Source organism: Equus caballus, chromosome X, assembly GCF_041296265.1.
Source record: "Equus caballus isolate H_3958 breed thoroughbred chromosome X, TB-T2T, whole genome shotgun sequence".
NCBI classification, from domain to species: Eukaryota; Metazoa; Chordata; class Mammalia; order Perissodactyla; family Equidae; genus Equus; species Equus caballus.
The window spans coordinates 116,647,272-116,659,734 of record NC_091715.1 but is presented as its reverse complement, the minus strand read 5'-3'; the positions used below and the strand labels follow the sequence as shown (position 1 = coordinate 116,659,734).

The window sequence follows — 12,463 nt, the reverse complement described above, 5'->3', positions numbered from 1 at the left end:
AAGAGAGATTCTCCAAACATCTCTCCAACGTCTACGGAGCTAGCGTGGGTTCTCTCGCTTCCCCTGCACAAATCGGCTGGAACGATCCAACGCAACCCCGTCTTCCTCTGGAAAGACAACCCAGGAGGTCGGGCGTAGTCGGGCAAAGGGCAACCCGGAGTCCCAAGTTCTGTCCTGGCGCATGCGCCCTCCTTGCAGGCACACCCTCCCATTTGATGGCCACGCCCCTGCCGTATGGGCACCTCAGCCCGCCCAATCGCCAGCAACTGGCGGTGAGCCCACACACGGCGCCTACTCAGACACGCTCTAGTCCGACTAGCTGCTCTAACCTGCCTAGACGCTCTGACCTGACTAGACGCCCGAAGAGCCTTGAAGGAGCCGGGTCGCGGGCCGCCACTCCAGCCTTGAGCCATGGATCCCAGAGCAGAATCCCCAGAAGCACACGGCCTCTTGGACAGCACTCGGGACCTGGAGCCTCCACAGCAGTGCAGCGACGAGGGAGACGACGAGGACCGGGAAGAAGGGCATGGTGAGTGGTGGTCGGGACAGGCCCTTCGGCCAACTCCAAGCAAGGAGCGTGCCCTGGGAGAGGCGAGCGGACAGGACACCCCTCCGATGCAGCCCCTCACCCCCTTCTTCCCACAGCCTGGGCTCCAACGCCCTGATCTTTCTCTTTGGGATTCCTCCTTTGCAGAAGCGAAACGTGTGGAGATCTCGCTTAGCGCAGACGGAGGAGAAGAGGAAGAAGGGATACAGGCCGAACCTGAGCAGGAAGCAGCAGCAGCAGCCGCACAAGGGAAAGAGGCAGGAGACGGAGCAGGAGAAGGAGAAGAAAAGGACGACGGCGCCGTTGGCGCTGGAGCTCCCGCGAACCGCGAGGCCGGCGGCGATGGCGGCCGAGAAGCGGGAGAGCAGGGGCCGGAGGAGCAGCCCCCGCAGGCCGCCGTCGAATGTCCGCAGCCTGGAGCCAGGCGGCAGGCGGGCCGCCGCGCCACGTTCACCCCGGTGCAGCTGCGGGAGCTGGAGGGCGTTTTCCGCCACACTCCGTATCCCGAATTGTGGTTGCGGTAAGCCGATTGCTCTGCTTCGCGTCGTTTCCAGGCAGCATGTGGGGCTGGTCCAGGGCGGCCTTCGGCTCTCTCACAGGTCCCTCTCCTCCCCTCCCTCACGAAGAGCCACCTGGGGGACTCCAGGCTGCCAGGGGCCCCGCCCCTGCCCTTGGGTTCTAGGGTTGGGGTGAGGGCTGTGCCTCTTGGGAGTCAAGGTAAATGTTTTCATTCAGGATTTCAATAAATCGAGGCAGGAAACTTTGGCTGCCGCCTTTAAGATAGAAAACGTTCGGTCGGGACCAGGCCAGGGAGAAAAGTGAGTAGCGTGAGGCAGGGGGAAGCAAACGCCGGACTGGATCGTGCCTTTGTTTAACGTTTGGATCATCTGTTGTTCACGGATTGTTTTTGCCTTGATTTTCATAGTTTTAAACGCTGCGTTTGAAAGTGATTGATCTTGATTAGCGATTTTTCTGCATCCCCGTAAATCCTGTTCTTGAGAGAAAACTGTCCGTAAAGCAAGCCTCATCTTAGATACTAGGGAATAGTGTAGCCGAGTGGGGTGGGGAGCTGGTGATTAAAAAAAGTTTAAAAATAAGTGCAACCGGGGGCTGGCCCCGTGGCCGAGTGGTTAGGTTCGCGCGCTCCGCTGCAGGCGGCCCAGTGTTTCGTCGGTTCGAATCCTGGGCGCCGACATGGCACTGCTCATCAGACCACGCTGAGGCAGCGTCCCACATGCCACAACTAGAAGAACCCACAACGAAGAATACACAACTATGTACCGGGGGGCGTTGGGGAGAAAAAGGAAAAAATAAAATCTTAAAAAAAAAAAAAAATAAGTGCAACCGAAGAATGAACAGCAGAGAGTTTGTGCCATCCTTAAGCATCGTCTAGGAATGGACTCCAGCCTGTTCATCACTCATAGGCAGATAGTAGATAATAGACAGATAGACAGATAGATAGATAGATAGATAGCAGGCTATTTTAAGGTTCTAATTTAACGCATAACACGAGTGAGAGCAATGGTTGAAAGTTGGTAGGGAAATTTGCTCAGTCAGATATTCTTTTTCATTTTGAAGTCGGTAACACTCGGTGAACTAGAACTTCATGTGTCCTTGGGAACCGTGCCTCCTTCACCCGTGATACTTGGCTCTCCTTCAGTGCTTTGTCAACGTCAGTTCACTGTCAGTCCTGAAGTGGTGTGAGTTTTCCTACTGCAGAAGTGGGTTCGTAAAGCAAATGGCTGACATTTCCCTGAAAGAAAAAGTTTCAAATAAGAATGCACTATCACGCTAGATTTAATTTAACGCACAGCTCCAAATACTGAACACTTGCGATTTTTCCCCCTCAGACAGGAGCTTGCTAGACGCATGGGTGTGACTGAAGCCAGGGTGCAGGTGAGTAAACCTGAACAAAGCAGCTCGGCAGGGCAGCCCTTCTAAAACCTGCTTCTGTCCTACACGGTCTCACGTTTGTGTGTTTTTGTTGCCTCTTCCGTGTTTGGGAAATGAGTTTTGAACTTTGGGGTCCTGGTGGGTGGAAAACGGGGTAAGTAAACAGCAGCTTTTGGAAACTGCCCGTCACCAGAAGGAACGTGATTTCCTAAAGGAGAAAAAAAAATGATCATTAGTACACTGTTCCTTATATACAAAGGTAGATGTGTATGTATAGCTCAACTCCTTTTGACACGGGTATCCTTTAGGTAACACTTGTGTGTGGAGTCACATTGGGGTTAAGTCTGAAGTGGAAATTGCTCAGATGAATGCACCAAGAAGTTCCATTATACTAAATTACTTAAAACCAAGCATAAGCTCTTTATGTAAGGAGTGAATTTATAAGTATCTAGGCATTGAAGAGGGGGCGTAATTCACACATAGAACACAGCAGAGGAGCAGCTGATGTGTGTTTGGTTCGGCCGAGACCGGTGGGGAGGGTATAGCATGAGTCCAAGCGCCTGGTCCTCCTGCCGTTGTTTTGAAGTGTTTGGCAGAGTGGTGTAGAGAATGGCGGCCCTAAATTTTAATCTTCTGCAATTCTTTGATATGTGAGCCTGCAAACACTGCTAACATAGTAGGTTGTGCATGGTGGCGGGGACGGGAGGGGGTGTTGCAACCTTGTAACTATGTCCAAAAGATGAAACAAAGGAAAGTACAACAATTTCAAAGTTCCACCGACCTAAGAAAGGTGGAAGCAAGGTGCAAGCGCCAGGCGCGAATTAGAGAGTCGAACGTATGCCTTGGGGACGTCACACACATTCAAATTTTTGAGACTCCAAGTGCATTGGTGAATATTCTCTGGAGGAATGTCTAACACCTAAGAGGTGTGTCCTTCCTTCCGGTGGCGCTGTCGTGAAGCGGTGGGTTGTGTGGAACTTGGTGGGGGGGGGGGAGGCGGGGGATGGCTCTTAGTTCAGGCTGGATGCTCACCTGTGGGAATTTGAAATGCTTTTTCTTTGCTCAGTCAGTGATGACTAATTTATGGGTCAATGGATCAAGAGGTGATGTTTTGAGATCGTAGGAAAGTCTAAGTTGTGTCAAAGGATAATTTGGAAGTGAAAAAAAGAAGAAGGAGAAAAGACAGAAAGAGAGGAAAAGAAAAATCAGGCTGGGTTTATTAGCTTTGCTGCAGAGACCGTGTGTGAGGGCAGTGACGGAAACGGGCCGCAGACCTAGTGACGGGGTGTCTGAGAAGCAGCCCAACAAAGCAGGCCGCTGAGCGCTGGCGTCCTGAGGCCGAGGGCTGGGCTCACAGTCGGGTCTGGCCGGGGCCGGGAGGACCAGGCCTCTGCTTTCGCAAGCAGGCAGAGCAAGCTCAGAGGAAAAGAAAAACTTCAGTTTTCGTGCGTGGACTTCCTCCCTGCATGGGTTTGCGCAGTGCTCCCTCAGTGGGGTTCTGCAGGGACGAGGAGCCACAAGAAACAACTAAGGAAAGAGAGAGGATGTTCTCACCTGTTTCCAAACTCTACAGCATGAATTTCCCAAAGACGTTTTCCCCTGGTTTCACTGAGCCCTGACGGGTAAGCAGCACCGTCTAGGTTTGAGGCGTCCAGCACGGTACTTTGACTCCCCCATATTGTGAAGTGATCCCCACAGTCAGTTTGATTAACCTCCATCATCGCTCACATAGTTACAAACCAAAAAAGAAAAAATTGTTTTTCTCCTTGTGGTGAGAACTCTTAGGATTTACTCTCAGCAACTTTCAGAGATACCGTAGAGCAGTGGTAACCGTGGTAGAGCGGTGGTAACTAACAGTGCTCGTCACGTCGTGCATCACAGCCCCAGTACTCATTTATCTGCTCACTGGAGGTTTGTACCTTTTGACCACTTTCGTCCAATTCCCACCCCCCCAGCCCCTGCCTCTGGTAAGCAGAAATCTGGTCTTTTTCTGCAAGTTTGGTGTTTTGTTGTTAGATCCCACATAAAAGTGAGATCATGCAGCATTTGTCTGAAGAAAATGCTAAGGGAGGTTCCCCCTTAGTCTGCAATTAACAGTAAGAGTCGTTCTAGGAAACCGGTATTTTAAATATGCAGCTAGTAGCAGCCTTTACCTCAGTGAGCCCGATTTGCATTTTGGTTGTGTTTATGCAGGTTTGACCGCTGGTATGCTTGGATCCCTCAAAGTGAGCCCTATCACAGTGGCTTTTTAGACTACATATTCACACAGAAGGACCCAAACACTACGGTGGGAGAGTGAAAATAAGGCAACAGGCAGAGAGAGGAGGATGCAGACTGGGACTGTCCCAAAATAGTAAACACGACGTGATTGAGCTGACTAGGATGCTGACGGGACAATGTAGTCTAAAGGGCAGTTTTATTTTTAGTTGTTTGGATATTTTGTGACCCCCTCACCCACACGGTTGTCGACTCTCTTCCCCAACCGCTGGTTCCATCTTCTTGCCTTAAGCATAAGGGAGGAGAAGGGGACCTCCTGGGTGAGCGGCGCGGCCTAGGTTGAGTGGCATGCCGGGCATCAGCGGCCCCCTCCCAGGGTCCTGGAGCAGTGGGCTGACCTGGTCCCGAGCCCAGGAAGGTTTGGAGGGTGGGCCAGGTCGGAGCTCGCAGAATTGACAACGGTGACAGCGGTATGCCTCTTTCCCTCCAAACTCTTGCCTGGGCAAGGATTTTAAGAGAGTTAGTCAACTCGGTAAATTTGGGACTTTAGTAAAGTCGGCCCGAATTTAGTGAGTCTAAGCATTCATTTCCCCTAAAGTCTAAAAAGTTAAAGCAGTGTCCATGGCTTCAGCTATCCTCGTGTCCCAGCAAGCCCGGCCACAAACTCCCTGGGCCCCCTCTGACCGAGCCTCGCTCGCAATGCCATCTTTTTAACTACCAAGAGGTGGCAGAGGATGAATGGCCCTTTAGTCATCCCTGAAGGAAAGCTTTGGTTTAAAAATCCCACACACCCCCTTTGATTATTTCCTGTACACTGAAGATGGGCTTTTCAACATGGAGGCTGTTCCCCTCAGGATGACTTTAAGAGACACCCACTTCCTACCATACTGTGCTTCCCCAAGGCCACTGTGACACTTGCCTAGTGAGGCGGGGTTAGTGGCAGCTGGACAGCTGAGGGGCAGCTGTCAGGACACAGACGTACCAAGCAGAGCAATCACAGCAGGGACACAGTGCAATTCCTCAGCCACACCTGCGTTGGAGAGTGGGGAAAATAACATTAAAGGTGGGAGGAGAGAGACACAGCAATCTGCCAAGCCGGAGCCTGGCACGCGGCCAGTGCTCACCGACGGCGAGCTGGGGCGGGGGGCCATGGTGGCAACTTTCCTAAGATATTTTCGCAAGAAGGAAACAGCTTCTCCTGACGCAGTTTAAAATCTTAAGGGCATAGAGAGTTGTCTGCTGTGTTTTTTCATGACATTAAACGCTCAACGTACTAAACCAATCCCTTTTTCCCTCTGTTTGAAGGTTTGGTTTAAGAATAGGAGGGCCAAGTGGAGGAGATGGCAGAGGGCGTTGATGTTCAGAGTCATGCCCCCCGTGGTCCTGGGCCCCCCCGTCCTCATTGGCTCGGGCAGACCCAGAAGTACCATCCTGATTCGGACTCCGGATTGCATGCGGATGCTTTTGCAGCCGCTGCCGCCGGGGCTGCCTCTGCCGCCCGGGTCTCCCTTTCCTCCTGTGTTCTTGCCGCCTCCGCCCTGGTTTCTTCCACCTTTCCTTCCCTGTGGCTGCTGTCGTGTGGCATGGCCTGCTCCCTTACCATCAGGGGGCCTTTTGTAGCCCACATTTTCTAAAGAATGGTCTCTGTGACAGTTTTTTCAAAGTTCTTTTGAGCCAAGTTCAATTTCTGCATCCCTCACCATCAGGAGCAGTTCACCAAATGCCTGCTAAATGTGTTAAATAAAAGTACACAGTCATTGACCCTCTCTTGTAGGGCACGTGTTTGTATTTTCAATAAAGTTGTGAATTCTCTGCAAATTTGTCTTGTGTGTTACATGGGGTTAGTGAGTTTGATGGAAATTGCGAAGAAGATGCCGTTCAGACCGACGGCCAAGGAGGCTTCCTGTCATGCAGGAGTATCTCTGAGTCACCATCGGCAGGCCACGCACATCTCAGAAGTTTCCCAAGTGCCCGTGGCAGGCTCACACAGACCCACCTCTTCTCTGCCACCCTCTCCCCCAACACCCCATCGTCCCCCGACCCTGCCCCGTTGGGACCATACAGATGTGTCAGATGGAGTGGCATGAGTCCCTGATGAGAGAACAGTGCGTTTCAAGGCAGGCCTGAGCCCCATCCTCGCTGAGGAGCTCAGGCACAACGGAGGACTCTACGGGAAGCTTCCTAAGAGGCTCCTCCCGGGGCTTTAGGGAGAAGTGGGAGCCAGGCCTTCACCTGGTGCTCTCCAAGTTCTGTTCGCCACCTTCCCTTTTGTGGAGGGGACACGGGGATAGAAAACTATAATTAGTGTTCGGGTGGTGAACATGATGTAATGTACACAGAACTCGCAATATGATGTACAGCCGAAAAAAAGAAAAATTGAAAAAAAAGAAAGAAACCATTCTAGCAGGAGGGTCCTGCTTCTTCCAAGGCGACACGGGGGGGAGACTCCCTCAAGGCCGGAGCAAGGCTCTTCTCCCGCCTCCTTGCCCTCCTCCACCCCCCACAAGTAGAGAGCACATTATAGCTTCCTCCTCAGCTCAGAGCTGAGATCACGCCTTCAAGTGTGTTTTGTCCCCTCCACCATCCTTGAGAGAACCCTGGTTCCAGCTAATTCTACAGCGAAACGTGCCAGGGTCGGGGAAAATCACCTTTCGACCCTTGTGTTCTATGGCTGGACTAAGAATAAAATTGACACAAGACCAGATTAACAGGAGAAAAACCCAGTTTAATACCACGTTTTGGAGATCATAGAGAAATGGTGCTCAGAGAGTGCATGTGGCAGGCAGCATGTATATCTTTTACACAAAGAAACAATAAATTTGTGAGGAATGACACGACAAAGAAACTCAGATTTGAGGTACGTAATTCGTGACGCATTGAAGCAGAGTTGAGGCTTGAGGGAGTAAATTAGCAAGGTTTGTCTCTGCAGGCTCCCGGGATCAGGATGCAGGGAGAGCACCCTTCACAGGGGAGATGGATTTCCTGCTTTCAGGGGGGAACAGAGACAGGAGGGTCAGAATGCCCTTGTTGCTTCTCAAGTAACTTGAATTCAAAATAACCAATATGCTATTGTGGGATATTTTGGGGTGAGGTGGCCTGCCCTGGGCCCCAACAGTTCCCTCCTCTGAAACTTCCCTGGAAGTTTCCCATATTAAAAATCGAGTTGGTAGATTGTTCCATTATTTCACGGAATTAAACTTTTAGTCTTCAAAATAGATCGGTTCAGTTGAACAGTTGGGTCTCATTGCAGGAGACCACGATGCAGGTGGGCTCCCAGAGTTAGGGCTGGGACGTGCATGCAGGCTGTCAGTTCTTTCTTTTGGCTCTCTTTGGGAATGACTCTGGATCTTGGGAAGGTAGTAACCTCTGAGGACGCCTCTTGGGTCCGTAGAGTTGTTTAATACTGGCAGAAACATTTACTGTTTGTCTCACTTAAAAACCCAACAAGATATTTAAAAGGATTTTTTTAGCAGCTGTGTGGTCAAAAATTGGCCAAACTAAACCCTGATGTTCAGAGCCTGATAGGAATTTCTTATAGGCCTTCTTTGCTCAATTAGAATAAAACTATGTACCCAGAGGAAAGAAGCAAACTAGGAATAATGTAACCGGACCGGCAGATCAACCTATGATGTCATTTAAGTTACAGCCCAGTTTCTGAGGAATTGAGAGCCCACTGTCCTTACCTTACAAGTCCTTGCAAAGCTGAAAGTGCATCTCTACAGGCAGGTCAGATTCAACCCATTCCCTTTCACCAATCCCAAAACCTTCCCTATTTGCCTCAAAAGGCTTATAACCTCTCCCAGAACTCTTTAGACCTTCCCCAGTTCCTAAGACTGAAGGAAAATTTTAAATGGCAATTACCCTGAAACTCCTTTGAAAAAAAGGGAAACTCGCCTTTTTTTCTCTCTGTCCATTAAAGTTGTAAATTTTACCACGTCTTTAAAATGTAAACACCCCAAAAGATAACAGCCCACGGTTGCCTGAGACTAAACCTGGCTAGCTCAATCAATGAAGCCTAAGGTTTAAGGAAAAAAACCGAGGGAAAATGTTTTGTTTTAAATGCAGGCTACCAGAGAGGCTCTTTTGCTGCAAATCTAACTCACACCCTCCTTGTCTAAGGCAAATATAAATCTTAAAAGTCTTCCCCACAAATATTTAAAGATAAAAAACTTGGGGCCGGCCCAGTGGCAAAGTGGTTAAGTTCGCGTGCTCCGCTTCAGCAGCCCGGGGTTCTCAGGTTTGGATCCTGGGTGCAGACATAGCACCGCTCGTCAAGCCAAGCTGTGGCGAGATCCCACATAAAAAGAGGGAGATTGGCACAGAATGTTAGCTCAGAGACAATCTTCCTCAAGCCAAAAGAAGAAGATTGACAACAGATGTTAGCTCGGGGCCAGTCTTCCTCACAAAAAACAAAAAGACAAAAAAACAAAAGACGTTTAAGCAGGTAATCTTAACTTGTTCCATCTGCTAGAGACATAATTATTTATAAATTAGTGAGTTTTGTATTGTACCTGATTCATGGCTGAAATTTGTTTTTTTAAGATTTTATCTTTTTTTCCTTTTTCTCCCCAAAGCCCCCCGGTACATAGTTGTATATTCTTTGTTGTGGATCCTTCTAGTTGTGGCATGTGGGACGCCGCCTCAGCATGGTTTGATGAGCAGTGCCATGTCCGCGCCCAGCTCAGGATTCGAACCAACGAAACCCTGGGCCGCCTGCAGCGGGGCGCGTGAACTTAACCACTCGGCCACACGGCCAGCCCCTCTCTCTTTCTAACAGGGACAGAAAATCTAATTTTAATTTTAGACTAGTTTACTTTTGATATTAAAACTTATTTACTCAATTAAATTCATTCCAATCTTAGCCAGCCCTGGCCACACATAAAATCCCTTTCCAACTTTTTTTGTTAATAAACCTTCTATAACATTTTTATGTGCATTTTAGTTTATCCCTTGTTCTTTTATCATTATTATTATTCAGAAATAACCAGCTTTATTCTGGGACAAAATTATTCTTTTCTCAACAAAAATGCATCTCCATTCCTCACACCTTTTTTTTTCACCAGAAACATACAACTTATTTTCTTTGTGTACAGAGGTTTTTCTTTATTATTTATAGTAGCTTTCATTACATATATTAATTAGAATTATTAACCCTTAGAAACTTTAATTTCTAGTGAAAACTAAGAAGTAAGCAGTTGCCTCTTGACCAGTGAGAATATTCTCCTTGGTCTCCACCATATGGAAGGGGCATTTACCAGAGTGCACATTGGTGGCCAGTCAAATAGCCTGGGGTTCCGAGCTATCTCTCTGTCCGGCTGTGCCAAGCTCTCAGGAGAGTTTGTCATAAAGGGCCCAGTCCATAAGGGCCTTTGTCGTCTCAACCTTCGTTGAGATACTTTCCTCCTATACTCATTTTATTCAGAGTTGTTATCAAAAACAGATGTTAGATCTTGTCAAATGCTTTCTCTGCATCCACTGAGATGATCATGCGACTTTTATTCTTCATTTTGTTAATGTGGTGTATCACATTGATTGATTTGCAGATGTTGAACTATTCCTGCATCCCTGGAATGAATCCCACTTGTGCATGGTGTATGATATTTTTCATGTATTGTTATATTCGATTTGCTAGTATTTTGTTGACGATTTTTGCATCAGGTTCCACAGTGGCCTGTAATTTTATTTTTTTGTGTTTTCCTTGTCTGGTTTTGGTATCAGGGTAATGAGAACGAGTTAGGAAGCTTCCCCTCCTCTTGAAGTTTTCGGAAGAGTTTGAGAAGGATAGGTATTAAGTCTTCTTTGAATGCTCAGAGGAATTCACCAGGGAAGCCGTTTGGTCCTGGACTTTTCATTTTGGGGAGGTTTTTGATTACTGTTTTGCTCTCCTTACTGGTGATTGTTCTATTCAGATTCTCTGTTTCTTCTTGATTCACTTTTGGGAGGTTGTGTGATTCTAAGAATTTATGCATTTCTTCTAGATTATCTAATTTGTTGGCATATAGCTTTTCATAGTATTCTCTTATAATCTTTTGTTTTTCTGAGGTGTCCATTGTAATTTCTCCTCTTTCACTTCTGGTTTTATTTATTTGAGCCTTCTCTCTTTTTTTCTTGGTGAGTGTAGCTAAAGGTTTGTCAGTTTTGTTTATCTTTTCAAAGAACCAGCTCTTCATTTCATTGATTTTTTTCTATTGATTTTTTTAGTCTCTATTTCATTTATTTCTGCTCTGATTTTATCATTTCCTCTGTACTACTGATTTTGGGCTTTATTTATTCTTCTTTTTCCAGTTGCTTTAGGTGCACTGTTAGATTGTTTGAGGTTTTTCTCGTTTGTTGAGGTAGGCCTGTACTGCTATAAATTTCCCTCTTAGAATCGTTTTTGCTGTATCCCATAAATTTTGGCATGTCATATTTTCATTTGTCTCCAGATATTTTTTATTTCTCCTTTGATTTCTTCATTGACCCAGTCATTGTTCAGTAGCGTTTTGTTTAATCTCCGCATATTTATTGCATTTCCGACTTTCTTCCTGTAGTTGATTTCTAGTTTTATACTGTTGTGGTCAGAAAAGATGCTTGGTATTATTTTAATCTTCTTCAATTTATTGAGACTTGTTTTGTGGCCTAATATGTGATCTATCCTGGAGAATATTCCATTTGCATTTGAAAAGAATGCGCATTTGTGGGTTTTTGGGCGCATTCTTCTGTATATATCTACTAAGTCCATCTGGTCTAAGGTATCATTTAAGGGCAGTGTTTCCTTATTGATCTGCTGTTTGGATGCTCTGTCCATTGGTGTAAGTGGAGTGTTAAAGTTCCCTACTATTATTGTGTTACTGTTTATTTCTCCTTTTATGTTTGTTAATAAGTGCTTTATATATTTAGGTGCTCCTATGTTGCGTGGATAAATATTTACAAGTGTTATATCCTCTTGTTGGATTGTTCCCTTTATCTTTATGTAGTGCCCTTCTTTGTCTCTTGTTACAGTTTTTGTTTTAAAGTCTATTTTGTCTGATATAAGTATTGCTACTCCAGCGTTCTTTTCTTTCTCATTTGCATGGAGTATCTTTTTCCAACCCTTCACTTTCAGTTTGTGAGTGGCTTTAGGTCTGAAATGGGTTTCTTGTATGCAGCATATATATGGGTCTTTTTTTCACCCAGTTGGCCAGCCTATGCCTTTTGATTGGAGCATTTAGTCCACTGACATTTAAAGTAGCTGTTGATAAGAATGTACTTATTGCCATTTTGTTACTTTTTTCTGTATGTTTAAGTAGTTCTCTGTTCCTTTCTTCTTCTCTTGGTTTTCCCTTGTGGTTTGATGGCTTTCTTTACTATTATGTTTGGGTTCCTTTCTCTTAATTATTTCTGTATTTATCATAGGTTTCTGCTTTGTGATTACCATGAGGTTCATATATAATAACCTGTGTATATAGAAATCTATATTAAGTTGATGGTCTCTTAAGTTGGGCCTCTTTCTACAAGCTCTACTCTTTTAGTCCCCTTCTCCCACATTTTATGTTTTTGATATCATATCTTACCTCTTTTTTGTGCATATGTATCCATTAGCCTCTTATCATGGAAGTAGATGATTTTAGTACTTTTGTCTTTTGACCCTCATCTTAGCTTCATACACGGTTGATCTGCTACTTTTACTCTCTACTTGCCTTTACCAGTGATTTTATTGCTTTGTTAGTTAATTTCTTATCCCTATTTGTGATTTTTCTTTTTTTAGTGAGGAAGATTGGCCCGGAGCTAACATCCATTGCCAATCTTCCTCTTCTTGCTTGAAGGAAGATTGTTGCTGAGCTAACA

The 12,463-nt window shown here is 46.4% G+C and overlaps 1 protein-coding gene across 1 annotated transcript; it reads left to right on the top strand.

The window, feature by feature from the left end:
• Positions 1-234: 234 nt before the first annotated feature.
• Positions 235-6,475, top strand: LOC102147612 (rhox homeobox family member 2). The gene is made up of 4 exons (XM_005614473.4): positions 235-529; positions 695-1,067; positions 2,398-2,443; positions 5,963-6,475. The coding sequence occupies exons 1-4, from the start codon at positions 412-414 to the stop codon at positions 6,275-6,277; spliced, it is 852 nt and encodes a 283-aa protein (XP_005614530.2). The 5' UTR covers positions 235-411; the 3' UTR covers positions 6,278-6,475.
• The last annotated feature ends 5,988 nt before the right edge of the window (positions 6,476-12,463 follow it).